The sequence below is a fragment of the Lissotriton vulgaris genome, chromosome 6 (assembly GCF_964263255.1).
Source record: "Lissotriton vulgaris chromosome 6, aLisVul1.2, whole genome shotgun sequence".
Taxonomy (NCBI): domain Eukaryota; kingdom Metazoa; phylum Chordata; class Amphibia; order Caudata; family Salamandridae; genus Lissotriton; species Lissotriton vulgaris.
Window position 1 is genome coordinate 686,732,903 of NC_141694.1, and position 27,278 is coordinate 686,760,180.

The window sequence follows — 27,278 nt, forward strand, 5'->3', positions numbered from 1 at the left end:
TCTTCAAGTAATAGAAGATTTTAAGATCATAGAAGCAATAAAAAGTATGAACCTTTGTCTAACGTCACAATTTCATTTCAGGTCTTTGGGATTTAATTACAAGAATTCACAGGGTTTGTTGGGCAATTAGCTTTCCTGACTACGCTGACAAGATAAGCATGTTAGAAGTTGTTGGAGGAAGATTGAGTCTTTTCTCCTAAACCTGACAGTAAACCATCAAGGACAATTGGTTGATTCAAACTGTGTCTCTGGACTATTCCGTAGAGTTTTAAGACGTTATCCCAGGCAGACAATTTCAAGTTTCTCCTCTCTCAAAGAATTTAGAAAAGAGACATGCATTGCAGGATTGCATTTCAATGTGCGTTCAAAACATTGCAGTAATTCCAGTTTTAGATCTGGAAAGAGGCCAGGGTTGGTATTCTGTAATCTTCTTGGTAAAGAGAGAGTTAGGGAAATATTGATTGATAATAGACTTGAAGGATTTAAATGTTTTCCTGACAACACTTTACTTCAAGTTAGATACACTGCAGCAAATGATTCCATTGGCCCAGAAAGGGGATTTTCTTGCAGCCCTAGATGCCTAGCCTCTGAAGCATTTCTCCTCATATTGTTAGGTCTCGATCAGGAGCGGTCTCAACTATTTAGTTGTAGCCATACTGTAGGTTACACAGTTGGTGGCGCGCCCTGACACCCACAGAGGGTAATAACTTTTGATCCACTCTGCTTTCATGTTCACATCACTTTACTTTGTCTTTTTTGGTCCTGAAGAAGCGCCAAGGATCCTTGCGATCACTTAGGCGCGAAACATGTCGACCGTTTATCCTTTCAGTTACCGTGGCACATTGAGCTTATTGGGGTACTATTTCCCCTACGGATTTTCTACTCTGTCAGGGGCATCGTCCCATTAAACACTACTTTTGGTACACCCTTGCCAGTTTTAACCTACGTTGCACGCACTTCACCACCCTCCATACAGGACCCACCCCACATCCCCACACCCGCATGCATCAAACTGCATTTCTCTAAAAAGATGACCGCCAAAGTAAACCTTCTGTGGACCTGTAGGGCATTGCATCGCCGGCCTAACGAGGAGCAATGCCCAATGATGAAGCATGACATCCTTCGGGGTGTGTGAGGGCAACAAGAGGGAAGACTTGTTCTTTCCTCTCACAAGTGGGTCCAAATACCTAGCATACCTTCCACTATTGTTTTTCCCCCCACTTTCTCTCCCTTCTCGCAGTGAGTGGGTGACACGGTGCACCCCTCCTCTGGAACAGTGTCCCTCCTTTTGATTAGATGTATAGGGAGTAGTTCTTGGTAGCTTTATAACAGGATGTTTGATGGGATCATGCCCCTTTAAAACTTAAAGGGGACAATGTGTTTTTTAAAAAAAATAGGAGGAGGCTTGTGAAGAGTGCATAGGGGAGGCCAGCCTTATACTGCAGTCAGAAAGTAATGGGACGAGGAATGTGGAACTGGAGTAATGAAGCTTACTGATCGGTAATCCAAACATTATATAGCTTCCATAGATCCCTTTTCATTGTACAAAGGTACTGATAAAAATCATGTTGCCAGGTTCGCCTTTTTTTCTGGGTTTCGCTATTTTTAAATTTCGTTATTAGTTTCTTTAGAAAAACCTTGAGGTTGTAAGTGATCCAGCGGGCCAAAGGAAATTCAGTCTCATATGTACAACTCTACACCACGATACTCACCATTATTAATAAATTCTACACTAGGCCCATAAATGACTGAGACATGAATTGACCAACTGAATCATATGACCTAATTAATCAAAACACCTTTATGAACATCTAATTAAGTCAAAATCATAGGCAATGGATTAACTAATGGTAACTCAAACGAAAACAAACAAGACCAGCTTGTCATTTCAAAATCTATTTTATTAACTTTATTTGTCGAGCAAAGAGCATTTAAGAAATGTAATTCTTTATTAGCATTTTATTAATTAACATTATTTTAATAGAAAGGCACATTAGACTGTCAGTTTAAATCAACTTCAGCATGAGAAATGCTTAAACATTTAGGAAATCATTCACTAAACCCTATTTCCCTAACTAAACTAAAATGAACCTAAGGAGAAAAAGTTAAGTATGGAAGTTCTTACGTGAGAGGAAAGTCCGTCAGCATCTCACGAGCACAGGAACAAGCCAACAGTGCTCTTCTCAAGGGGCAATTTTTATACCCTTTCTCTATCTAAAACTAACTAAAAGAATACAAATAACTGACCAACACGAAGCATGATTGGTCGAGAAATGTCACTCCATGAAGTCATTCGCCTTTCACATTGCAAGAATCACGTTCTTTAAGAGCGGCATTGTCCTTTGACTACGTGTGTCACAGGCTCTTCCGAAGCTTGCAACATTTAATAAAAATGTTCGTTGCTTCCTCCGTCCATGCTTTTCCGCCGCTACACATCCTGTCCTTGGCAATGAAAGTTTATACAATGATTATCTCAACGCTCTGCACAGCCTAGCTTCCGCGTGTGTTTTCAAAGAATTATGAAGAAAATGTTTTCTTTTCATTCACTGCTGTGCAAGGCCCAACTCGACAGGACTTCGGACATCCATTTTAGAAATAGGCCACGGGCCTCTTTTAGCATGACTCTAGTATGCAAGGAAACACAAGACATCAATTAATTCAAGAAATGATAATTATTCTGTTACCCACTCCCTTGACTAATGTTAACCCATTAGTCTATGTTACCTAGCATAATGCACATAAGAGAAACAGAACACAGTCACATAAAATGACACGACATAACAAAAGCACATTTAAGAGAATGCACATGCTATTATTTAAAACAGCCGCAGTTAATGTTAGACAAAACAAAAGACAAAGTAAATATATTATTTAAAACGTAATGACAAACATGACGAGCACATATAATTATTCCCATATGTTCGTGTTGGTGCACATTATTCTAGGTTGAATCAGTACAAAAACATGCAACACTCATTAATGTATTAAAGATTATGGGAGTTTTAAATCAGCATACTAAAACTAAACTTATCTTTAAAGTCCGCTTCATCATAAGCAAATTACTCCTTGCAGAATTTTGTATACATTTCAGGTTTCCCCCATGGGTTTTGCACCCATTTCCCCGACTTACTTGATGGAAGGTGGAAATCACAAATGTAGAAGATACAGGCTATTAAAATGTTTTTCCCCTCTGTATCTGTTAAGGAAAACTGAGAAGAGGACGATCATAGCGCACCAAACATTTTCTTCATCCCATTCAATGAAAACCCATAATTTTTCCACCCTAATGCAATAGGACACATGTTTACTTGCTAGGAGACCTAATTTGCGAACATATAAAAATGGCTACGTTAGAGATGAGTGTTTGAGATGCTTCACGCTACTTATACTGTGCTGAAGGACGACTTATTTGACTTTGACGCTTAATTCCTTACATTGCTGACACACGCTTTCCCTTATCAAATCTCTTCAGACCAGACGAATATAAAACCTAATGAAATAAGACAAATGGAATCACGGCCCAGTCTGCTCTTCACGCGTCACGTGGTGTTAGCGTTGTGTTTGTGCCTTACAAGACGGGAATGCAGCTAGTAAATTATAAAAAAAAAAAATAAAAGCAAGTAAAAAAAGTAAAATATAGGTTGATTTCCTTCTGCAGTGTGTAGGTGTAGTAATACATCAAAGTTACCACGCGTTGGGTAAACTTAAGAATAAAATGTGCTTCTCCGCGTGCCTGATGTTTGCCGTTAAAGGGATCGCGACTTAATATCCCTCTTACCCTGTGCGAGACAGCTCCATTTTGCCAGTGTTGTCATTTAAAGCGCAGTTCGAACCTGTGGCCGCAGCGAAAATAGGCCGGCTTGTTTCCTGTGAGTGAAATACCCAGACTCGAGCAGGGAAGGTGTTTCAATCGGTGGCGCAAAGCAAGTGAAAGTGAAGGAAAAGGTCAGCAATTGAAATCGTTTCAACAAAGCCCCTGGGTTGTGTAAAAAAATCAATTGTAATCAGGGCATTTGTATCTGTCCGTGTTTACCAACCAATAAGCCTCTAGGCACTGACCAGCATGTCAGGTAGACTGCAAACCGGCAGGTGCTTTTAGAGGTCTGGAACGCAACATAATTTAATCTAAAAGTAACTCGTCATGAACTACATCATCCTTGTTTTTTTTCATGCAATCATATGGATTCCTTTGAAAAAAATTATATAACCCTTACCATAAAACGTTACAGATTTCTTCAGATATATATCATGAGAGTTTGAAATCTCCAGACATACCGCATTTTGATAAGTATTTTTCTTAATTATGGTGTAACAGTTTTACCAGTGTATAACAGCTTCCACTGCGTAGTGGTCACGCCATCCACGGACCCCTTTGTCCTAAAATCGATGCGAATTGCCCTTTTCCTTCTTCCCTTTCCTTTCTTGATTGAAAATGTCCAAAAACGAATAAAAAAGATATGTTGGTCAGTTTAAAACTTTCAAGGCTATTGTAACTTGCTGATCAGGATGTCTGGCTGCTTTTGCTTGAGTTATTGCAGCGACTTCGCAGCCTCCCTTATACAGATTTAATTGGGGTGCAAAAAAAGATAAAACTGGTCGACAATAATTTATTGATTTAGTGTAAAAGAACAGCATACTGCTGCACAATGGCACTGGTGTTTTTCCTAAGTAGATTTATATGCTTTCTTTGTGGCGGGTGGCTTAATTACATTGACACCGTTAGATCAAATGCACTGTCACAGTAATGTTGTTTATGATGCCTTGAATGACACTGCTTTTACTCTATTGGCCCCAGAACTGGCCACTGAGAATGAGAATAGGAGCATTTCCTAGAATGTAGCTACTGTGGGGAAGATGCAATTCCCATGCACGACGAGAGATTGTCCCATCAGAGGCTCTGTACCTTTGGCCATCTAGCTTTTCCATCTATGCCTCTAGTTGTAAATACATGTAATTTCTTAGCAAATCCAAAAATATCCGGACAATTTGTTCTTTCCTATCTGGTCCAGTTCTCTCTCAGGAATTAACCGGGTGACACTCATCTATTCTGAGTTACCCCCTCAAGCCACTGTGGTAGCTGTACATTTTTTAACTTGTTTACCATTTACAATAGTGATAAATGGTCACAGTGCTCTTTCTTGATTGGCCTTAATGATCTGAGCCCAGCCATATATTAATTTCGATTGGCCCAAGTCCTCCTTCATTAAAGCAAAACATCAAAAAAAGTAGTAAGAATTTGTTTTCGTCAATAGACATCCTCTGGACATTGGCAGACACCGACCACTTCATGCAAATCAGATGGGGGCAAGAGGAAAATAGGTTAGACAGAAAAAAAGGAACAGATTTGAAGGTTTCCTCTCAACGAAAGTAAACCTTCTAAAATGACAAATTGTAGCCACTTGACAGTGCTCCATAACCAAATAATATTAACTCAGATCAATAAAATAAATGGCAAACACAATTAATTTTTAAAATCTTGTGCCAAAATACTACCTCCTGATTGTATATGAACAAATTAAACGCAATGCCTGCAACTCTTTTCTCTTGACGTCCTATCCTCCAATACTTCTGGAAGAAATTCAGTTTTTGATGTAGTCTCTTCAGTTCCTTGGATTTTTATTTTATTTTAATGAGTGACTTGTAGTTCTCTTTCTGTTTGTTGGGAAATTAACTTCCCTTTCAAAGCTCTTCAGGACTTGCTCCTCCATGAGTGTGCTCAAGGTTAAGTTGTATTTTCTAGTTGGGGATCTGTCAGAATTCATTCTAAGAAAGTCCTTATAGCTATTGGATTCTTCTATCCAAATAAATGTTATTCTGATTTCTCAGAGATATTTTCTCCACTGATATTTTCATTGGTCCCCAATGCTTAACTGTCCTTTACAACCTCTTACTACCATTTTGATTGTAGTGAAGTTCGCATTTGCCCTTCCCTCTTGATCATTTCCTCATTGGTCTGTATCAAGATATTGCATTTTCTGTGCACTCTCCAGGTCGATACATATCAATTACAAATGCAGAAATCTTTGGTGTTCTTTTTGTTACTTTGGTATATTTTCCATGGGCTTGAATTTGTAAGAATTAGCTAAGTGCTGTTATGTTTACCCACTTCATCAACCCCACTAGATGCAGTTCCACATGTTGGACGGTATGTGGGTTTGAACACCATTTTTTAGGTCTCGGCTAAGCGCGCGGAAGCGCGTTCTCGCCGAGAACCTATTGTCGCCGGTTCTGCTTTCCAGGAGACCATCCTGGCCGCGTGCATTTCCTTTGAGGCAATTTCAAACTTGCACGCGCACAAGTACGAGCGCTGTTGCAAGTTTCTTGCAATGCGCGCAGCTCCAATACAACACAGGCATGCGCATAAACAGAAACACACACACAAGGGCACACGCACGCACATACATACAGAGACACCCCCACACATACACACACGTGCGCGCACACACACACAAGTGCACAGAGCCCCCCCCCGACCCCACCGTCGCACACATACATACACACACCAGCATACACACACATACACACACGAGCATACACACACACACACACACACACGTGCACCAAGCCCCCCCAGCCCTTTGGAACTTACCGGGCCAATCTCGCGCAACCTCCTGCTGGCGGCTCCGGGGCTCTCCACCGCTCACAGGAGCCCCGGGCCATGAGACGCATTGACTCCCCTGCCTCCTCTTCCGGTCCGGACCAGGCCCCGCCCCCGTCTCAGGCGCCCTTGCCTGACTTCCGGTGCGGCCACGACGGGTTTCCGGGGGCATTTTCGGCACAAACCTTGTTTAATGATTGCAATTGTACATGCGATTGACGAAGCCATTTTAATTTTGTGAGGAATCTAAAATCTCTGATACCCTTACGCAAGGCATTGTACCAGCAGCTAGTCAGGGAAACAGCATCTAATGCCCTGAAGCGCCTAGAAAGCAGAATCGTAACTTCAAGGCGCCCCACGTGTTGCTTCAATCAGTGTGCAGTGTCGCTCGTCTCAGCCACAAGTAACTTAAGGAGGTTCCGAAACGTGCAGGTGAGGGTCTTAAAATCTGCAACGCGCTGCCACCTTAAAACTTTGTTGTAGGTTTACCAAGCCTTCCTTACCTCGAGGCAGGAAGTCCACGGGTGAAGTCCCCAGAGGTGTGCACGCGGGCTCCTACAGTGCACGCGGGCTCCTACAGTGCACGCGGTGCCCCTACTCATGCATAGGTGTGCACGCTGTGCTGGTACTTGTGCATAGGTGTGCACGCGGTGCCGGGACTCGTGCATAGGTGTGCCCGCGAACTGCTGCAGCTCTGCTGGTGTGTTTGTTGTTTTGGGTCCAGTGCTGCGGTCTGGAGCGCAGCAGCAGGCGGGGGTGCGAGGAAGCAGCGTTCATATATTTCAAATGTTCCTGTGGTTATAAATAAAGCTGGGCCGCGACACGCCGGGGCTCGGCTTTCCAGTCCTTTCCTTCTGGCCTCTGCGCGTTAACACTGTCACCGCTGAGGGCGCCGCCGTGGGATAAGGACGGAAGGAGAGTGTGTGCCTGCCAACTGTGGCACGAGGGAGGCCGAAGGGGGATGGCCGCTGGCAGAGTCACCAGGCCGAGTCCCACATACCCAGCAGCACACATACATCCCCTTAATGTCATCTATGCCCTCTTCCCAACACTAGCATCCTCCCTCCACCACTCGTGCCAGTCACCCCTGTCCTTTCTGTGCCCTCTGCCAACCCTAGCATCCGCCACACTCGCCTGGAGCGTAGGTGCCAGTCACTGCTGTCCTTTCTGTGCCCTCTGCCAACCTTAACACCCCCCCCCACTCGCTTCGAGCGTGGGTGCCAGTCACCTCTGTCCTTTCTGTGCCCTCTGCCAACTTTAACCCCCCCCTCCACTCGCTTGTGTGTGTGGGTGGCTCTGTGTGTGGGTGTCTCTGTGTGGGTAGCTGTGTGGGTGGCTGTGTGTGGGTGACTCTGTGTGTGTGTGGGTGGCTCTGTGTGTGTGTGTGTGGGTGGCTCTGTGTGTGTGTGGGTGGCTCTGTTTGTGTGTGGGTGGGTCAGTCTGTGTGTGGGTGGGTCAGTCTGTGTGTGGGTGGGTCTGTGTGTGTGTGGGTGGCTCTGTCTGTGTGTGTGGGTGGCTCTGTCTGTGTGTGTGGGTGGCTCTGTCTGTGTGGGTGGCTCTGTGTTTGTGGGTGGCTCTGTGGGTAGCTTTTTTGTAGGTGGCTCTGTGTGTGTGGGTGACTCTGTGTGTGTGGGTAGCTCTGTGTGGGTGTCTCTGTGTGTGGGTGGCTCTGTGTGTGGGTGGGTGGCTCTATGTGAATGACTCTGTGTGGGTGGCTCTCTATGTGTGGGTGGGTGGCTTTGTGTATGTGGCTCTGTGTGAGTGCAAATGCAATAGGTCTCGCATTTGCGAGCAATTAAGCTATTGGCATTGTAAATGACAATGCCATTTATTTATGTTTTAAAAACAAAAACATAAATAAAAATAATGTCATGAGCAATGCAATAGCTCTAACTTTAACAATGCATTGTAAATGCTTGTTATTGGATTATCATTGTGGGTTCTTGGAGAAGGTGCTGGGGACTTTTTACACTGTTTTTGTTTGACTTTGATAGTTATGGACTTACAATTTTCTCTGTGATATTTATCGTGTTTGTGGATGTAAGGAGAACTAAAGCTCTCGCGCACATGTCAACTTGGAATAATATCAGTGTGTTGTTTGAATGAGTCGCGTGTGAGTCGAGTGGTTGCTGTGTTGCAGCGTGCGAGTGTATGTATTTGAAAGTGTCTCGTGTGTGTGCGTGTATTGTGAGTTGTATGCATTTAACCCTTTCGCTGCGGCGGCTACTCCGCCGCAGCGATAAAAGGGCGGGGCGGCCGCGCAGCGGCCGCATGCTGGTGACAGAACTGCTCCGTCACCAGCCGCGGTTGAGCTGTGCTCACGACGGAGCGTTTCCGTCATGGCCCGCCCTGCTCAATAGAACGCGCCGCGCAGGCGCGGCGGCCGGGCCATGACGGAACCGCTCCGTCATCAGCACAGCGCCACCGCAGCTGATGACGGAGCGGTTCCGTCATCAGCAGGGGAGGGGTTAAATGTGCCGCGTGTCTGTGTGCAGTAGCGAGCTGGCAGCTGGGGCGGCCGCGAGCGATGTGTAGATTTGAATGGATGGGCGGTAATATAGGGAGCAGCAGAGAACTGTTAAATTCATTCGTTGGTTACCTGATCTTCATGTTGGACGGAAAATAAACGTGTCTTTGGATCAATTATCTTTCTTTCTTCATTTCAATGCATTTATGTTAAGAAGTACTTTTTCAACACTGGCGACGATCGGGGAAGCACCCATACAGGAAGGAACATTGTTTTGGATTTTTTTTTTCCATTTCGACGGATTTATTTCCTCAAAGACTATTGGTGGTTTTGACTCAGCTAACCTCTTCCTAAGCAACTGTTGATATTATTGGATGAGCAACACCCAGTCCAGGAATTTCATTACATTGAACTCTACTGTGAGTGTCTGGAATTCACTGTTTCACGAAGGCTCTTCACTAAGGAATACTGTGATTGGCTGTTGGAATCAGTTGTGTTTGAGGAAAAATGTCAAGATGTGGATTTACCTTGGGTCCATTTCACAAGTTAATAAGTATTAATGGATATGCTAACAAGGGCATTCAAGTGTTTCTTATCAAGTAAGTGACACACATACTTCTGTGATACGCACACATACATTTTGCGTGTCACAACTTCAGCATAATAATATAATCTTCTGTGACACGCACACATTATTCTTATTTCAAGCTTTTAGTTAATTTCTATACTGATGGCAGGCATTCAACCACCGCCTTCCTTTCTCTCTCTGCCAGGAGAACCTTTGATTGAGTGGGATATATGGGAATCAATGATCCTGGCATATGTAGAAGTACTGGAGGGAGAAGAATGTGATCCAGATAGACAATTAGCCTTACTTAAACATTGTCTTGGTGGCATAGCCCTTAAAGAATATAAGAATTTACTGCCTTTAAGTGATAGTTCAAACATGAATGTATATCAAATTGCTTCAAAACAACTTTCCATAAAGTATGGGAAGAAAATAAATGTGGTCATGGAGATATTTAAGTTTTACTCAAGAAAACAGAAAGATGATGAATCTATTGATAACTATGTATCCGCTTTAAGAGCACTTGCAGTCGGTCACCTGCCATTTTGAACATATTAACTATGACCAAGTTTTAAGAGATCAGATCCTTATGCGTACAAACAACAACAAAATACAGCAAAGATTATGGACCACATGCGATATGTCCTTAAATGCAGCTCTAGAAATAGCGAAATCTATCGAACATTCAGAGAAGTTGGTTGATGAAATAAGGTCTTGCGATAAATCTGGTGTGCACATTGTCAATAAAGAGAATGTCAAGCAAAAGGATTTTGAGAGGCAGAAAAAGTTTACTAACCAAAGAAGTGAAAACGTTTACAGATCTGACAATAGAAATGAAAATTATAATAGATTTGACAACAAAAATAGATGGCAAAGGCAAGACCCAAGGATGATCACCATGTACTGTTTTAGATGCGGCAGTAGCTATCATTTGGGCAACTCGAAATCATGCCCTGCTTTAGACAAAGTATGTACTAGATGCAATAAGAAAGGGCATTTTCCAAGGGTGTGTAGGTCAGCTCCTAGAAGAGTTAATGCTATTCAAGAATGTGAAGAATCAGATGACTATGACTATGACTATGATGTTAATACTATATTATGTGTAAATAAGGATGTCAGGAACAAGAAATTTCCTTCATGCCACATTGATATTAATGGTGTTTCCACCAAAGTTTTGGTGGACTCGTGTTCATGGTATACTATTCTTCCTCATGTTTTAGTTAAAACCAAGTGGCCCAATATGGAATTAATACAGCCTGACATTTCACCTTGTGGGTATACAGGTCATAAATTGCAGCTTGATGGGTATTTCATGGCGGACTTGACCTTTCATGGAAGGAATATACGGGCGAAAGTGTATGTTACGAGAGTTGGAGAAGCATTATTGGGTTGGCCTCATCAAGAGAAGCTTGGTATAAGGTTAGATCCTAGTGCAGATCCTCCTGTTTTTTCCATCACAGCAAATTTGACAAATCCTGGATCTCCTAAAACCGCTGACCTTTCTTTTGCTCAAGAAATTGAAAAGAAATATCCTATGTTATTTTGTGACAACCTTGGTCAATATAAAGGGTTTGAACATTGCATAAAACTACATGCCAATGCTTTACCTGTAAGACACAGAGTTAGGAATGTTCCCCTGTCTTACAGGAATAGACTGAAGGAAATGCTGGACGATATGTGTAAAAAAAAAATAATTGAACCTATAGAGTCATCTCCTTGGGTTTCTCCAGTAGTGATTTCAGTTAAATCTGGAGGAGATCTTAGTCTATTCATTGACTTGCACAGTTTAAATAATGTAATTTGTGTAGAATCTCATCGACTGCCTAATCTACATGAGATGGTATCAACCTTGGCAGATGCACAAGTATTCTAATGTTTAGATCTTGCAAGTGCATATAACCAGGTGGCTCTCTGTGAGTAATCTAGGGACTTGACTACATTCATAGCGCCTGAAGGATTATACAGGTTTTGTAGAATGCCTTTTGGTCTGGCTAGTGCTGCAGCTGTATTCCAAAGGCTGATGAAGGAAATGTTGGATGGTCTAACTGGTGCAATAGCATTTCAAGATGACATTTTGGTTTTCGGTAAGAACGAAGTGGAACATGATAACAATTTGATGGAAGTACTTAAAGCTCTATCAGACAAAGGACTTACACTTCGTGCAGACAAATGCAAGTTTAAAAAGAAGGAAGTGGAGTATTTGGGACATAGCATCAGTGCAGATGGTATCAAACCTAAAGCATCCTATTTAGAAAATATCAGCAAGGCTCCTATTCCAGCAAACAAAGAGCAATTAGTAGCTTTTCTGGGCTTAGTTGAATTCTATGCTAAATTTATTCCGAATTATGCTACTGTCATTGAGCCGTTTAGAAGTATTTTTAAAAAAAATGCTAAATATGTTTGGACTGATGATATGTCCACTACCTTTGCCACTGTCAAAGAAATGATTATCAAGGCTCCATGCCTTAAACCAGTGGTTCCCAAACTTTTTTGACCCGTGGCTCCCTTGATCTAATTGGCAGTTGGCTGTGGCTCCCCCCCATTTTTTTACCGGTGGACGGGTGGGTGGGGATGTAAGCCCGACCTCGGGAGTACTTCCTGTTGTTTTGCCTGCTTCCGTTGTGCCCTCAGACTACCCTTCTGTCCGTGCCTGCCCCCATACCCCTGACTACCCCTTCTGTCCATACCTGCCCCCGTGCACTCTGACTGCCCCTTCTGTGCATGCCTCCTTTCTTCGTGCACTCAGTCTGCTCCTTGTATCCATGACTGCTCCATTTGTACCCCTGATTGACCCGTCTGGCAATGCCTGCTCCCACTGTGCTTTCAGACTTCCCCTTCTGTCCATCCCAGCCCCCTTCGTGCTCTCAGACTACCTCGTATGTCCATGCCTTTCCTCCATGCCTTCTCCCTTCGTGCGTTGAGACTGCCCCTTTCCTCCATGCCTGCTCCCTTCGTGCCCTAAGACTACCCCTTTCCTCCATGCCTGCTCCCTTTATGCCCTGAGACTGCCTCTTTCTTCCATGCCTGCTCCCTTTGTGCCCTGAGACTGCCCCTTTCCTCCATGCCTGCTCCCTTCATGCCCTGAGACTGCCCCTTTCCTCCATGTCTGCTCCCTTCGTGTTTGTGCCCTCTATCCATTATTCCATGCCTGTTGTCTTTGTGCCCTCAGACTCAGGTGCGCAACACCCATTGGACTCACAGGGCTTCAGCCCCCAATATCGTCCCCCCTTCCCCGGGTGTCAATCTGTGAAGCTGGCAGCTTAGAAACTGGATATGGACTGTGCCAAGTTTTTCATGAGGCTGGGATCCATTTGGGTGGGAAGAGGAGGGAGCTATGACAGAAGGCATTTGGTGTCGAGGCTGTGTTTTACAGATTCGGCGTGTTTGTATGGGGTTGACCTCATGTCTGCTATTCAGCAGGAAGGGATGCGATCGGCCAAACCCCAGGAGACGATGTCCTTTTCGAATTTGATCCCTGAAATAGGTGTGATTCAGTTCAGCGAGGGTGTACGGTGCCTCCTGCACCCCTGCAGTCCAGTCCGTCCACTCCAAGGATATTTCAATGTCACTGCTTTAACAGTGTTAGAGGGCACCCCGCTGTGGTCTGTGCTTCTGATATAGGAGCAGACAGGTGAGAGGCACCAGTTAAGCTAATATAGAGGTTGTGGAGAACGGAGACCTACCAGCACAGGGGGGAAATGACCCTGGGATGATAGGAGCAACTGCAGTATCAGATGGGGTGGGAAGGGTAACTGTGATGCCAAGGAAAGAGGCACCTGGCAGGTGTACCCAGAAGGGACTTCAACGTTGGCCACACAAAGGAGAGAGGGACGTGTTGGAGGTTAGAAAAGCTGAGTTACGTTAATACTGGGGTGGGATGAAAGCCCCAAACCTGGTGTGAAATACGCATTAAAAAAAAATCCGATGAGGGGCTTTAAAATGACCTGGGAAGAGAAACAGGAAGGATAACTTGGACTAAAACCCGCATTTTGTCGCTGAGCTGGTGGGGTTGGCATGCTGGTTTGTGTGCTGTTGCACAAGAAAGGAACAATCACTGTGACATTGGCGAGGAGCAACAAGGCCCCTTGCTCCCCCCAATCCCCCCCCCACCCCCCCCCCCCCCCCTCCGCCTCCCCTTCGTGTGTGGCAGCCCAGGATGAGACAGCATCCCGGGTGCACACACAGCCGCACCCGAACGTTTCACAGGTCTTTAAAAGACCATTTGCGTGCTAATGAGGCCTTGCTGTTTTTTCACCCTGTCTAAGAGCCCCTGCAGCTCCACTCTGCATGTTGCCCAAATCGTGCCGCGGCGCCCCTGGCAAGTCATAACGGCGCACCAGGGCGCCGCGGCGCACAGTTTGGGAACCACGGCCTTAAACCTTTTGTGATTGGTAAACATTGCGTGGTGATGGTGGATGCAAGTAATTGCGAACTAGGTGCTGTACTTATTCAAAAGGAATGGGGTAAATAATGGATTATAGCCTATGCATCAAGGACATTGAGAGAATCTGAACGTCACTATTCAGTGATTGAGAGAGAGCTTCTGGCGTGTGTTTGGGGTGCTGAGCACTTTAGGCAGTTCTTATGGGGTACAAGATTCACAATAAAATCTGACCACAAACCCCTGGTACACATTTTATCACCTGGTGGTGGACGTATTTTATCTTCCAAGTTGGCAAGACTTTCATCAAGATTACAGAACTTTCAATATACATTGGAATATGTTCCCGGGAAATCCAATGTACACGCTGATTGCATGTCGAGACTTCCATTACCGTGTAAAGATTCTGAAAGAATTAACACTGATGAGTGTGAGGTTGCACATGTGGTATGTGATGTGAATTTAGTTTTTGGGGAGAAATCTGTAGTTCAAGAACAAACATGGGAGGTTGAGATGGATAAAGATTTAGAACTCAAAAAAGTGAAAGAATTTATATTACATGGATGGCCTAGTGAGGATGATCGCATTGGGAGTTTGATAAGTTATCACAAAGTTAAAGATGAATTAACCATAGAGAATGGAATAATTTTAAGGGGTAACAAATTTGTTCCACCTTTTGGATTTAGGAAGCTGTTTCTTGATGTTGCACATGAAGGTCATTTTGGAATTTCTGTAACTAGGAGACGCTTGAAGGAGAGTTTCTGGTGGCCTGGGATTGATTTGTATGTAGAGCATCAGGTACGTCTTTGCAAATTGTGTAACAATAGTGATAAGTCAGCTAAAGCCTTGTCGGCTTCTCCACAACCTGTGGATTTACCTGTTTCACCATGAAATAAATTTGGAATTGATAATATTGGTCCATTTAGCTTTCTGCCACACCAATTTTCATTTGGTATTGTTCTCATAGAATATTTTTCGTAGTGGCCGGAGATAAAGATGGTTACGGAAGTTACATCTGAAGTCATAATACAATTTTTGGATGAGATTTTTTGTAGAGAGGGGATTCCTCAGGAAATTGTCGCGGACAATGGGCCGCAGTTTGTAAGTAAACAAATGGAGAATTATTTGGCAAGGTGTGGTATAATTCATAGAAGAATTGCTGTATTCCATCTGGAAGCGAATGGCCAAATTGAGAGGTTTAACAGAGTTGTTAAGGAGGCCATTCAGTTGGCTGTTAAAGGTGGGTTATGTTGGAATAAGGCTCTTCAATCAATGTTGCTTTCATATAGAACAACTTCCAATGCTGTGACACAATTGTCTCCTTTTGAGTTACTTAGGGGGCGCAAGCCAAGTACAGAATTGGTACCATGGTGGTTAAGGAAGAAGGATAAGACATGGTCTGATTTTGCTGAAATTGATTTTAAAGAAATTCGTAGGAAGGTTGAGGCTTACAAATTAAGAATGAAAGATGATTTGTTGAAGAACAAAAGTTTAAGTGATGTATCTGTTCATGTTGGAAACTTAGTAAGGTTGAAAAAGGGTACTTTTGTGCATAAAGGATTGTCTAAATGGTCTGAACCTGTGGAAGTAATTGAAGTATTCAAGAATGCTGTACGTGTGGAAGATGGCAGTGTTTGGAACTTTAGTAGGGTATCTAAATTTAGGGGCAAGGATATTACTGGAAATGATGAGTCTTTGAATGTGTTTTTAGATGTTCCAAATGTAGACTTGAATACTTTTGGTGATTCCAATTCTAATTTATTTAATGTACTTGGGACTTCTAGCCATGCTGGATTAGTGAGGAGTTCAAGGACTCATAGATTACCTACCAGATTTAAAGATTTTGTGCTAAAGTAAAAAAATATATATAAAAGGAGGGAGGTGTGTGGTATGTTGTTATTGTTCGAAGGTTGCATGGGCGCTCTCGCGCACATGTCAACTTGGAATAATATCAGTGTGTTGTTTGAATGAGTTGCGTGTGAGTCGAGTGGTTGCTGTGTTGCCGCGTGCGAGTGTATGTATTTGAAAGTGTCGCGTGTGTGTGCGTGTATTGTGAGTTGTATGCATTTAAATGTGCCGTGTGTGTGTGTGCAGTAGCGAGCTGGCCGCTGGGGCGGCCGCGAGCGATGTAGGATTTGAATGGATGGGCGGTAATATAGGGAGCAGCAGAGAACTGTTAAATTCATTCATTGGTTACCTGATCTTCATGTTGGACGGAAAATAAACGTGTCTTTGGATCAATTATCGTTCTTTCTTCATTTCAATGCTTTTATGTTAAGTACTTTTTCAACACTCTTCCTCTCCTTCCTACCGGCAGAAACAAGAAGCTCTCTTCTCATCTCTTAGTAACTCTCCCCCTTCTCATGACCTCTTACTTCTTCCACACATTGCCTCATGCTCTTTTTCCAGTAGCCTAATTTTCCTCTCCCTCCTTTTCTCCCTGTACTCTTGCATCCTCTTCTCCTCTTTAACCCCTTCTTCCTCCCTTGTGCCACTTTTCTTTACATTTCCTTTTGTGTCTCTTTCTCCCTGTCTAAGCGAAGCCCAGAAAGGATGCCGAACTACAGCCGCGAGAAACAGCTGCCGCACCCCTCCTGACATCATTTCCATTTAATGGAATGTCTTCACTGAATCCCACTGTCTTTTGAGCACAATGGCAGCTGATTAATAAAGCGGGCCAACTGGCCTCTCCCCTCTGCAGCCTTGTGCGCACAGCCTCTTGAACAAAAAGCAGCAGCGTGCGGGAAAAGCACACTGATGTTCACGTCATAACAGGCTTTCGTTCTCTGACAAACGGCTCCAAGTGCCTGCTTTTCAGAGCTTGTGTTTATTATGACCGTGTTGTTTCTTTATTGATTCAGTCACCCACAATGTAAAACGCAGCAGAGGCAGAAGTGGGGGGATAAAGTCTGCTCTGAGGGGCACAGTTTATATCCATTAAAAATGATAGTTTTTTGTGTGTGTACTTTAGCTCCTTGTGATTGCACATACAAGTCACTGTTTGTCGTAAAAATCCTGGTGCGATTTTCATACAATTCTCAAAAACATCTTCTGAAATCCTCAGCAAAACATGTCGAGAGAAATTGCATGATTCGTTATGAGATGTTGGTTTGCTTCCACAGTGTATATAGTCGTGTTTTAGCTTATTTGTAATGGAACACATTTTCATGTGGACTTCTCATAAAAAGTAACAAGCAATGCCATAGCCAATAGGTCTCGCCTTTGAGACCTTATAAGTGTTTAGTTATCAAGCACAATATCCTTGGTACACCATCATCAACTGTTGCATTGCTAAAAACAAGTGCTTAACACTTTTTATTGTAACTTTTCAACATGATGCACAGCAGCCACAATGCTCTACAACATAGCCAAAAGTTCTGGCTAAACACATAAGGTCCCAAAGGCGAGACCTATTGGCTATGCCAATGCTTGTTATTACCAGCCCCTTCCTGTCAGGTGGTTCGTGTTCTGGAACCAGCCCCTTCCTGTCAGGTGGTTCCTGTTTGACAAATAACCCCTCTCTGTCAGTTGGTTTCTTTTTGGCAAATACCCCCTCCCTGTCAGTTGGTTCCCTTTCTACCATTGTGTGGAAGAGGTGTGGTGCAGCGGCCAGGGCGTCTGACTCCGGAGCACGGAGACTCACGGTTCGATCTCCGGTGGCAGGTCAGCTCAGCACCATTTGACTCTGAGCAATAGCTCGCTTAATCTTCCCGACGGCCCCCAGCGCCTTGATACCCTCTGGCAATTGTTTGCGCTTTACAAATACTGGATTTACATTTTTTGTATCCTCTGATCAGAGTCCGTGTGCGTCACAACTCCTCAGGCTCTTGTATTCTTTGCTCCTTCTTCAGTCTTGCCAGCGTCTCCTATGCTCCAGTTCTGTCACATCCAGCTACTCTCTAGTAATGCCAGTTTCAGTTTTGTCCCAGTCCTGATCCAAACCAAAACTCAGAACTTAAGCAATTGAAGAACTGCCACAGCAATGTTTTTAAAAATATATATTGTATTGGCATTTCAATGAAATTACAGCGACACAGAATACATAACTGTGATATGTAGCGGGAGGTTACACAGTGCCCTATCCGAGCCCAGCAATAACATGAACCTGAATGCCACAGCAATTATTTCGTTTAAAATGAAATGCTGTGCCTTTTATGTATTGTATTGTATTGTAATTGCATTTATATAGCGCTTACTACCCTTGATAGTAGTGAAGTGAAACCTCTTGCCCGTTTGATCAGCCAGCCCAATATCTACATCTGATCCACATAATTACTTGAGCTTCTATAAATGAAAGTGTCATGAATTTTCCGTTGTGTGACAGTGATATGGGACACATTTACCTGGCCTTTTCTTTTTCCTGCTTGCTTAGCCCATGCTGTGCCATTTAGAAAACGTTTATCACAAAAAAATAATTCTTTGCTTTAATCAGGAACGTTTTTTCAATCTGTAAGTTTGACTTGCGTGTGCAAAGAGTCGGAAACGCCACATGATAAAACGGCCACCCAACCCCAACTTTTCTATTCTTAACTCCATTTCCGTGCTCAAATGTACCTCCTCCATTCCACAGCACAACGTTGCATTACAAGTAGGACCGTTCTTTATTAAACTACATACATACTATGAAGAGCAGAAAAAAAATTCTAGATTTTTTTTAAAGTTCTGTAACATAGTATGTAGTTCCTCTACAAAATGGCGGCCTACACTAACAGTACTTAATGGGATACTCTTAGGTCTGTACATTCTGAGACTGACAGGGAACATAAATTTGTTCCTTGTGGCTCTGTGACCCAAGTACACAGGTTTCAAATCGCTGCAGTGAACCGAGTAGACAGACATGTAATTTCTGTTTGTGGCCCCTTGTGGTGGCTCTGGGACCTTTTAAACGTTGCTGCTCCGGGCGCATTCACAGACGTGATTGCTCACCCCCGCCTGATAGGCAGAGGCTGCGAGCCTTTTTACACTTCCGTGAATGACCCAACTGTGTGTATGGAAAGATCAGTTTCTCTGGCAAAACCTGTGGTAATTCGTAGTATTTTATATAGGTGCGCCTCGGCGGCAGATGGAGACGATTTTCTCTCTCATGAAACTTACACTTCACTAACCATTGGTTCGGGGGAAAGAACAATAGTCACTATACAGTGAATCATAACCATGCCTTTACTCCATGCATTAAAGCATCAACTCATGAGAGTGACTTGAGAAGGCTGGCTCTGACACCTAGTTTCCAGTAGGGACAAGACACAGGAGAACTTGTATTTTTCCCCGAGGCAACCAGTTCTGACACTGCCATTCGTAGAGAACAGAGGCCCAGCGAGTTCACGCACCGGCAGAGTGAACCACAGGCATCTCGTGTTTGGGTACCTGGTCACACCCGTTGAAAGAAGGAGTTTGGCTGGCTGTGGTGCTTGACTGTCCCCTCCGCTGCCGCGTCCTATCAACACAGCGACCGCAGTGTGGGGGGACCACATAGACCAGAGGACCTTGCGGGGCTGACCCGCCCACAAGCTGCACATCCGCGCCAGGAGGCGCTTAAAGATCCTGCGTCTGTTCCGCGTCGCGGGACGCGCGCGGGCGATCGCCGGGCTGAGCCCGGGCCGTCCTAGGCCGTCAGCGGCCGATTTAGGCCAGGCAGGGCAACCCCCCTAACTCATCCGCTGCCACAGGACGCTGGGGATTGATCCATGGACAAGCAAAGTAAGGAAGCTGGACTTTACATTACTCCACATATTGACTCTGCGAAAATATTGTGAAGCCCCACATTGTTTCTTCGAGCTCAGGTTCTTATCGTCAGGCATTTCCTTCTGTTCTGCAAGTTGTGCCACTTACTAACTAATAATGAGCCCTAGTAAAAAATAGTTCTATGGGAGGGTCTGTGCAAGGGACATTGGACTTATATATCACTAGGGCTAAAGATGCCATAGAACGAGAAATAGCTCTCACTGAACGCCGATTATCTATTGAACATTTGTACAATACGCGCTCGTCCTTGGGTCTAACACAGCATTCCATCTCCCCCCCTAATTCACTAATCGAGAGGGATCCGCTAGGTGACACCGGCATCCCACGACAATTACTCGAACGCAGTCATTCTTCTAACACCAGCGGCCAGTCTGACATAGAGGATATATTTCCCGAAACATCCACTACAGTCAGCAACATTATTGACAGACATGTAGCATCCACCTCAATGCCCAGCTCTGAAAATAAACCATGCTCGGTATCAAAAAACAAAAGGAAACGTGGGGGAAACTGTCAAAAGGGAAGGTGTGCTAAAGCCCCGAAAACTGTAACAACAACCACCAGTCCATTGCTGGGCCAGCAAATAAAACCGGCTGATTTAAATGAGCAGTCTTCTCACGCTGTTACAAAGGACGTTTATTCACATTTATTGGAGGACATTAAGCAATTAATTAAATCTCTAATTTTACCTCTAGTGGAGCGGGTAAAGCAAATGAACGAACAGCTGGGGGTATTACAGGAGACTATTTCAACCAATACTAATGCCTTAATTGTACTAGCTACACCCACAGAGAAAGGCACTTCTCAGATAGTAACATCGGAAGGTTCAAAGGCAAACAAGTTACTAGTATCAGTAACACAGCTCAGATATTGGTAAACGATCCCCTTCCCCCCCAGAAAAATAGTAGCCACAAGGGTGGTGAGGATGGGAGGGCAGCAGGTCAAATAGAAACACATGACGCCAAACCAGCAGTCTCAAACGGGAAAAGCGCTAGATACCAAGATAGAGACGATCATGGCTCTTTCCATAGAATAGATCTGCCACCAGAATCAGCGTCTTATGTCATTGTCCCTACAGGGGTCCCCCAACATGCAGTAGGTAGGAAAGAAGGGTACCATGAACTTAAAAATAAGGTGGTGCACTGGCTCTCAAATAACAGGCCACTCCCACCCAACATAAATGCCGAGATTCTTAATGTCAGAAGATTGGGATGGGTTGGTCAGAGGACAAAGGATATATCAGGGGACGTTGTAGTGGTAAACTTTAGGGATCGCAAAGCAACAGCGTATATTAGAGACTGGTACTTGGAACCTGGAGGGGGGAATATCCACTAAGGATTTAACATATTTTTACCCCCAGTATCAGATATCCAACACTCGAGCGGCAAGGATTCATGCTCCAAGGGAGGCAGGGGCCTTTGGCTTTAATATCCCAACATTCAACCGTTTTACACGGATGACGGGGTGGACTGACATACTATGGAATCAGCGCACACTCGACGAGCCAACGGAGTTATAGATTGGGAAGAGGTAAGAGAGGGTAATTTTGATAGGATTGGTTCATACCCACAGAAAGACAGAAGACAGTAGGAGGGCTCCAGGGAATGGAAATATTGTTCATTATCCAGTGGTCCAAGCAGGAAATGGGAGGGATTATGGTTTGGCCAAGACCCCAGCAGATGGACCAAGCATCACCAAAATGCGTAGTATGTTTAAAGATACTTCCAGAACTATTTTGCCAGGGAGGCAGGATCAAAAACGGCATGCCCCTGCTATAGACAACACTTGTGGTAACCAGCCCGGTCAACTATTGGTGTCCTGGAACATAGCCGGCCTAAGGACTAAAATGGTATCCCAGGACTAGCTAAATGTTATTGATATCTATACCATAATAACACTACAGGAAACATGGCTGACGGTTCCCCAGCATCGGCAGGGCTATTTAAATTTTTTCATACCAGCAGCCCGTACTAACAGAGGCAGGTCTATGGGGGGCCTGACCACCTGGGTTAAGCAGGATGATAGGTATACCACCCAACAACTAAATTCCAACTCAAATGACATTCTTATGGTAAAAATAGAGTCCCCAGTTTTTGGAGATCTAGTCATTTTTAATGTCTATGCAAGGGGAGTGCCGGGAGGCAAACCATCAGAAATAGTTAGTCACTTGGGTTATCTTCTGGAAGCCTACACTGGCAAGGCAAACTTGTTGGTAGCAGGTGATTTTAACTGCTCCTTCGAGCCGTTGGATCAGTATGATATTGATCTTACTGAGGAAGAAGATCGTAGCTGGTTGATTCCCCAACTGACTATAGCCCCCAAAAAAAGGTGGACTCAGGCTGCTGCTCTACAGCTCAAGACATTATGTCTTGAACAAGGACTAAGAGCAGTCAATGGCAGGACAATAGCGGATAAGGAAGGAAGACCCACATTCGATAACGGCGTGAGTACTAGCAGGATAGATTATATTCTAGTCAATCTGGAATTCTGGACAGCCATCAGAGACATGACCATTATCGAAAGAATCGAAAGTGATCATAACCCTCTCAGCTTAGAGTTACAATTATTTAAGGGAAATGAAGCTGATGCTAGTGTCACTATTAATGATATTATCCCTACAAATGACACTAGAAGATTAAAATGGGCCGACTGTCTTCAGAAACATCATTGTATTAATGGAATGGACACACTAGTATTGAATGCAACCACAGAGCTCCAGGGATGTACTAATGACGATGATCTTATGTCCAAGGTGGTTCCAATTCAAACAACATTATTTTTAAATCTTAGTAAATACTTTTTAAAGGAGACAACCGGCCCACGTCGCAAGGATAGGAAACAGGCCGAATCCTGGTATGGCAAAAGTTGTAGAGTTGCATACAAATCTCTAACAGCAACAGTACGGTCAAAAAACAGGGACCTAATACTAGAGGCTAGACGAAAGTACAAAGTAATCTAGCAGGAAGCTAAAAAGTCCTGGGATAACACCTATTGGGAAGAGCTATACGAAGCCAGCAAGTCAAAGAACATGGTAGGCTTCTGGAATCTAGTCAAATGGGGCAAGGGATGTCACAGGGCCCATCCCAAGAACTTTGTCCCTCCTGAACTGTGGGTGTCGCATTTTAAAGCTCAGTGCGCACCCTGATCAGACAAGGGGTGTAGAGTGGAACTTATCTACCAATATTGTAAGTAGTATTCCTCTGGAATTTAGTGGGAAAGAGATTGAACACGCCCTAAATACAATTCCTAAAGGAAGAGCCCCGGGCCGGATATGATACCAGCAGATTTATTCTTGCACAGCAAAGAGGTATGGATTCCATACATACTGCTACTCGCCAATGCAATTTCCAAGGGCTCCCCTATTCCAGATATTTGGAAGGGAGCGGAAATAATCCCTATTTTTAAAAAAGGAGACCGGGCAGACCCCGCGAATTATAGGCCAATTAGCCTGATAGCATGTATTCAAAAGGTTGTGGCCAGACTTGTTCTCCATAGGATCCAGAGTTGGATAGGCGACTCAGGGGTCATGTCACGATTACAAGCCGGTTTTCGGCCATTCACGAGTACCATGGACCAGGTTTTTAGATTTTCTACCATCGATTGGAAGTGGGTAGTTTTTGGGGGTGGCACTTTGTACGCAGCTTTCGTCGATTTGAAATCGGCTTTTGATCTTGTACCTCGCACCAGGCTGTGGAGAGCGCTCCAGGAGCAAGGTATGCCAATAGAACTTATTGCCTTTCTGATTAAATTTCATGACAGTAATTTTGCACAGGTGAGGTGGGGGAATCAGGGTGAGGTCACCGACAAATTCCCCACTGAAAGAGGAGTAAGATAAGGGTGCGTGATGGCTCCAACATTATTTACACTGTACATAAATAAAGTTATTGAATATTATAGGGATGTACACACTGATGCACCGAGATTAAATGGTGTCCCTATACCATTGCTAATGTTTGCTGACGACACCCTTATAATCTCCAAGACGCAAGTAGGGCTACAAAAAGCAATTGGGTGTTTCGAGGCCTTCTGTAAAGATTATGGGTTAATTATTAATGTGTCAAAAACAAAATTCATGGTAATACATAGACACAAGAAGGTGAGAGGCACAGTCTTTATGAATGGAGAGCCCCTGGAACAAACTCATTGTTTTAGCTACCTGGGAATTACCCTGGGGTCTAGAATGGAGTGGAAACCACATCTGACATTTCTTTCTACGAAACATGCACAGTTGGCAGGAGTTCTTCTGAGACAACTACATTCCTCTGCCACACAACCGATAGCACCAGCTCTCAAAATATATGACACGAAAATTCGGGCATCAATGTTATATGGGGCAGAATTGTGGGGATCCTCTGACATTTCTGTATTAACTAACGCTCAAAATAAATTTATACGGTGTCTGACGAGGCTTCCAACATATACCCAACTGATACCCCTGTACTTGGACCTGGGCTGTCAGCGAATTCGGGATGTGGCGAGATTTAGACCGCTCGCCTATTGGCGAAGACTTTGGGTCACACCCGAGCTCACCCATTATGCTCAAGCTCTATTAGAAATTAAAAATCTGGATTTGGGGAGCAAAATACCATGGTTTAGAGAGGTCAGGCTGCTCTATAAAACCTTGGGCTTGGGAGACTTATGGGATAATCCAACTGGAAATATTTTTCCCTCCCGAAAAAAGTTAAGAGCTCTACTGGGCCATGATATCCCAAAAAGAATTTCAGAAACACACTGCCCCCTCACTCACAAGATCTTTTTTGGAGCAAAAACATGTACCGGCCTATGAACACTATTGGGATATTATCACCATTCCTGAAGACAGGAAACGCTTCCCCCAGTACAGGGTAGGAACCCTTCCTATAAATACGTTCACTAGTAAATGGTCAACAAACAATGACCATCTATGCCCCTTCTGCACTACCCAACCAGAAAGTCTAGCCCACGTCCTTTATGTCCGGAATATAAACTTCCGCGGCTTAAATGGATCAGACCAATATGCATACAGAAAGGCATCATGAGTGGTACCGAAGCTTAAGGATACTAAAAACAGACTGCTCTGATAGCATGGTAATTGCAGTAGCCAAATTCTTAAAATGGATGTGGGCAATTCGAAGGGAAAAATTGAAACTACGGAAGATTGTTATGGTTTAACTTGGTTTTAAATTTTGATTCTAAATTACTAATTAATTGTATAGCAAGAGCATACATATATATTTTTATTTTTTTAATGTAGACTCTTCTAATGTGTTTTAAAGTGGAAATATTTATGTTTTATAAATGTGAATGGAACGACCCGTACATATCATCAATTGAATTACAAACATTTGAAATTACCACGGATACTGTGGATTAAGGGATGTAACCAATAAGAAATGCTGTGTTTTTTTTTATTATGTGTTTTATGTGTTTTAGAATGTTGTCTTTTATGACTTTTGTCGAAATAAAGACTTATTTGAATTGAATTGACTTGATTGAGACACTTAAATGTATTCCATGGTCAGTATCAGTGGAAACAGATCAGATCCGTGCAAACGCGTGTCCATTTAGGGGGTGCGCATAATGTGAAAAGCAGAAAGAGCTCAGCTGTGCTGCTTATGCAGGGTGATTCAGGGAACTATGCCATACTGGCTGTACAGGAAACACATATATGTATGTGTTGTTTCTGCCATTTCAGCGTCCACATTGTTAAAGAACATTTCACGTATGCGTTTTAGATTATGCTCTGCCATGCACAGCATTGTTTTGGGTCTTGTGTGTTTTTTCTCATTATTTTTGTTCTTTTGTAAAAAAACATCTTTTGCGTTCTATTTTATTTCCCTTAATGTGTGGTGTTATCTTTTACAGGTGCAAAAATCTCGCAATAAGCAACTACGAGAACTCTTCCCAGACGGCTTCAGTATTCACCATGCAGGAATGTTGCGGCAAGATCGAAATTTGGTGGAGAGCCTTTTTTCTCATGGACATGTCAAAGTCCTGGTCTGCACAGCTACCCTCGCCTGGGGTGTCAATCTTCCTGCGCATGCTGTTATTATAAAGGTAAAAGATTTTTGGGCCTTGCCTACCAGACAGCACTAGCTATCTGTAGGTGAAAAGACATATTGTAAGCTGCTAGCAGGCCAGTTGCTTACGATTGTGTTGCCTTTATTGTCCTCTCATTTGATGGTTTTTCATTTTTCTGTGTGGGCTTGGGCTTTCTATCCTATTCTTGTGTTTGTCCTTCCCCTGCAGCATCGACACATTACTTGGGTCCTTTCACCGCTCCCCCTTTTTTCTTTTTGGTTAAGCACTCCACGAGAGTGCATGTGTTTTCGCCGCGCTCCGTATTGCTCTCTTTCAACCATATGCTTTTCCGTTGCCTCCCGTTTTGTGCTTGCTGTCTTGTGCTTTTCTCTCTGCATTGCTTTCTCGCCCATTTACTTTCCAAAACAGCTCCCTGTTCATTTCTCTAGCCAGTGTGTTTTTCTCCCCCCTGCGCTCCATTTTCCTCTCTCTCTATGTTGCTTCCTCAGGACCTCTGTATTGCTTCTTCCACCTGCACCATCCATGTTGCTTCACCTCCCTATTACCTCCTTCCCCTCCCATGCCTTCCATTTTGCCACCCCCCACCTGCGCCTCAAAAAAAGAAAAAAATCTATTTTCTATTTCTTATATTTTTTTTATTTACCAATCCAGTTTGAATCGGTAAATAGAAATAGAAATAAATGCACTAGTGTCATATTTTATGGGTGCACATGCGTGCCTACAAAATACTGTGGGCAGAAACATCATATTTCCTTTTTTTTGTTAACTCTTTGGCCATGCTTCACAGATTTGTTGATGATGTTCAACATGTATTAAAAAGCATTGGTAAAGGCAATGCACAATTTCCTCCTCTGTAATGTTTTTTCTTGTTGAAACTCCCTAAGCGCCCTAGTGGAACATTTAATAGTGAGTTATGTCATGGAATGTCCAGAAATATGATGATTCTCTTCTGGTTTCCTCCGATAACACATTGTCATTGTGAAACATCCGTTATTATTCCCTTAGGTCACCTCAGAACAAGGATACCAGACGTGTTTACATATTTAATTAGTTGGGTGTCTTGAAACATATTTACAATTAAAGATTTTTAAGCATTGTTCGCTTGGAAACAATTCTAAACCCCAAAACGTTAGCTTAACATTGTGAAAGTATATATTTTAAAATTCTGATCACAGTATATTGCCTGTGCCGGATTGGGGAACTCTTTGCTCCAGCCAGGAGACTATGCAGAATTTGTTAAACAGATCACATTTTTACATGCTGATATTTTTGTTAGGTCTTCTTCAGAATGCATGAAATGTTAGCAAGACAGATGTATTTACCTTTGTTTTTCCGGGGCGCTCCATAATGTAATAATATGGGCCATCTCACAATATTGAGGAAACATCTACAGACTGTAAACATATGTACCTAAACTGCGTTTTGTAAGATCGAAAGTGCTCATACCCACCAAAGGCTAGCAACACACACAGCAGAGGAGGTGTGTGATAAGAGCACATGG

At 43.5% G+C, this 27,278-nt stretch overlaps 1 protein-coding gene across 1 annotated transcript in view; it reads left to right on the forward strand.

The window, feature by feature from the left end:
- Positions 1-27,278, forward strand: part of ASCC3 (activating signal cointegrator 1 complex subunit 3) — a 2,217,780-nt gene that overhangs the window by 1,536,801 nt on the left and 653,701 nt on the right. Inside the window, exon 15 of the mRNA XM_086926668.1 lies at positions 25,601-25,792. Coding sequence (XP_086782794.1) covers positions 25,601-25,792 — 192 coding nt within the window. The remainder of the gene's footprint in view (positions 1-25,600; positions 25,793-27,278) is intronic.